Raw genomic sequence first — 3226 nt, forward strand, 5'->3', positions numbered from 1 at the left:
ATTTGAAACAATATGGGTGGTTTTGTAATACTCTGATCACACAGATTCACAAATTTCAAACACAAAACAAATGAATAGAAAACATAAAAAGAAGAAACAACTGAACTCAGAGGAAACTGCTCTAACTCAGGGTCACCAGCACATGCTGTTGGATTTGCAGAGAGCCTGACAAGAAGCCTCACATCCAAAGCAAGAGCGACTACTTTCCTGATTGTTCAGAGGACAAGTCACAGAACACAGATGTTAGGTAAACTCATGAAGCTTGTAAGTGACAGGTGCTGGGCCAGAACTCACATTCCCATGTCTGGGTTCAATGCTTGTTCTTCAATACCAGGCATTCCCTTTCTACACATGTACAGAGGACTAGACCTTGCTGGGTGAGATGCAGTTGGCAATTCTGCTTTCTTAAAGGGATATACTTTCCCACTCATGAATTTATTCACTGGGTGAAGTCATATCCTATTCCACATACTCTATCAAGGGCTAGGGCATATCAGGGGGAGAGTTAGGGTCCCTTCCCGCATTGTGATTGCAATCTGAAATCCTGTCAAGCAAATATTTAATCTCTTCCAGCCAAACAGTTATAAATATTCATTTCCTTTTAAAAAGTTCAGGTGAAAACATGGGCAAAATCTTCCTTGTCGTGTATTCCTTCAACGTTCATTTGTTTATTAAATTCTGCTCTCACACATTGCTTGAAACACCTTCAGAGAGACAAAGGCTGTGCTTTTTGTGTGATAAGTGCTTTGTGTTTGTTATCTCATTTAAGTCTCACAACCCTATGAGACCACTGGTACTTTAATTAACCCAATTTATAGATGAGGCAATGGAGGCTCAGAGAAGTCAAGTGACTTCTGCAAAATAATGTCTTTGGAAAGACATAAGTAAAGTACAAAGTGCTTGCTATAGAGAGCAAAAATGGGTTCATTACTCTTTTGCGCAGATGAAGAGGAGCTTCATGGAGGAAGAGGCCTCTGGGCAAGCAGTTGGAATTTAGGTAGTTGGAGATGTGAGAAAAGGCAATTCATGCAGAGGAAACAGTGAGCCACTGTTTCAGTGACCTGAAATGGATAGAATTCAGAGTAGGCTTTGAATTATATTTGGATAACAGAATGAAAGAAAGAAGAAAAATAAGTCAGGTATTCACGTAGACAGGAGCAAAGAAACCTTGGCGCCAACTTGAACTCCACCACCCACTCCGTATTCACCATTTTCATCCAATCAGTCTCTAAAGCCTGTTAACGAGCACCTTTAAAATGTCTTTCTGTCTTTCCATCCCCATGGCAACCACCTTAAGGCTCACTTTCATTCTTACTTCTTACTCTAAATACTTCCTAAATGACCTGCCAGACAATCGTCTGCTCCTTTGTGGCTGTACAAATGCAAGTCTGATTCTGTCAGTGCCCTGCTTAATAATCTCATGAATATATAACACTTTCAAGGCTCTGCACCTGGATTATAGACACTTTCCAAGACAGGGAAGGAGAGCTGGGACTAGCTGATTCCTTCCAAGAATACACTCATGCGCCTACCACACTGTCTCATATACACCCGCAGCCTGAAAATGGAGTAGATACACACTCTTTCCCAAGACCTGCCAACCAATCTCGTACAAGACTGAAAAATGAAGGAACGCTAATCTATTTACTTCTCGTTGCATACCCCAGCCCTCACCAATCCCAAATCATCTTTTCTGCCTTAGTCCCACCCCTGCCTTGACTTGTCCGTTCTTCTATCTGACAGCGGAAGTCTGCCTGAACGAACCGCCCACTTCCTTTTCGAGTTTGGAGATTGCGTGGCAGGTTAGGTGGAGTCAATTCAGCTTTGCATTCTCGTGCTTTGCTGCCCGGGCGAGCGCTGGGGGCGGTTGCTCCGGCAAGTCGGCTTACGTGGGTGTTAGTTTGTTTGCTGAGAACATCTCGCTTGTTGTTACAAAGACTCTACTGATGTTGGTGGCTTCAGCGGCGGCCCCCCTTTAAAGTAAAGATAGCAGCTTTCTGCAGGCATCTTACTCTAGGATTGCTATAGACTCCGTGCCCTTAGTAGAAGACATGCCACGGGGACGAAAGAGCCGGCGTCGCCGTAACGCAAGGGCCGCAGAGGAGAACCGCAACAGTCGTAAGATTCAGGCCTCAGAAACCTCTGAGACCCCGATGGCCGTCTCTGTGGGCTCGAGCACCCCGGAGGAAGACCTGAGCTGCCCAGAGGAAGACCCAAGCACTCCAGAGGAGACCTCCACTACTCCTGAGGAATCCTTGAGCACCGCTCAAGCGCAGAAGCCCTCGGTAGCCCGGAGCAACTTTCAAGGCACCAAGAAAAGTCTCCTGATGTCTATATTAGCCCTCATCTTCATCATGGGCAACAGCGCGAAGGAGGCCCTGGTCTGGAAAGTGCTAGGAAAGTTGGGGATGCAGCCTGGCCAGCAGCACAGCATCTTTGGAGATCCAAAGAAGGTCGTTACAGAAGAGTTTGTGCGCAGAGGGTACCTGATTTATAAGCCGGTGCCCCGTAGCAGCCCCGTGGAGTACGAGTTCTTCTGGGGACCTAGAGCACACGTGGAATCAAGCAAGCTGAAAGTCATGCACTTTGTGGCAAGGGTGCGTAACCGATGCTCCAAGGACTGGCCATGTAATTACGATTGGGATTCTGATGATGATGCAGAAGTTGAGGCTATCCTCAATTCAGGTGCGAGAGGTTATTCTGCCCCTTAGGGAAATATGCAGCACACCCATGAGGGAGGTTAAAAACAGCTTCAAAGGTACTCCCCAAGAGGTAGATCATTTGGGTCATGAGTTAAATATAATGGGGAGGGGGCACTGTATTTTGTACTTGTGATCATCAAATTGTTTGAGAAATAGAACGTTTACTTTAGACATTGTAAATTTCATTCCGTTTAATACAGTGTTGATTAAGATCACAATATGTTTTAAAATATGATTGAAGAAAAGATATTTTCCTTTATTTTCTGTCACTGAGATTTAGTATAACAGTTTTGCTAACGTTTTAAAATGAAGCCTATCCGTTATATTCTATGATCGGGCACATATTTTCTATCATTAAAATAGGCTGCTCTTAAAAGTGATGATATAACCGGTAAATTGTGAGGGAAGAATGAGAGAATTATTTTGTGTCCTACCTTTCTGAAACCTGTGTCTGCTGTTGTGTAAAGTATACAGACAACCATCTTGATTTTGTATAATTACTGCAGAATATAGGGAAAAAAAAT

General features: G+C 44.1%; 1 protein-coding gene across 1 annotated transcript; it reads left to right on the forward strand.

The window, feature by feature from the left end:
- The first annotated feature begins 1786 nt into the window (after positions 1-1786).
- Positions 1787-2918, forward strand: MAGEH1 (MAGE family member H1). The gene has a single exon (XM_055563378.1). It carries the CDS (start codon positions 2052-2054, stop codon positions 2709-2711), a length of 660 nt encoding a protein of 219 aa, XP_055419353.1. The 5' UTR covers positions 1787-2051; the 3' UTR covers positions 2712-2918.
- The last annotated feature ends 308 nt before the right edge of the window (positions 2919-3226 follow it).

The sequence above is a fragment of the Bubalus kerabau genome, chromosome X (assembly GCF_029407905.1).
Source record: "Bubalus kerabau isolate K-KA32 ecotype Philippines breed swamp buffalo chromosome X, PCC_UOA_SB_1v2, whole genome shotgun sequence".
NCBI classification, from domain to species: Eukaryota; Metazoa; Chordata; class Mammalia; order Artiodactyla; family Bovidae; genus Bubalus; species Bubalus kerabau.

Bases quoted from the DNA above. Each gene is read 5' to 3' on its own strand.
- MAGEH1 (XM_055563378.1), top strand. From the start codon at position 2,052: ATGCCACGGGGACGAAAGAGCCGGCGTCGCCGTAACGCAAGGGCCGCA.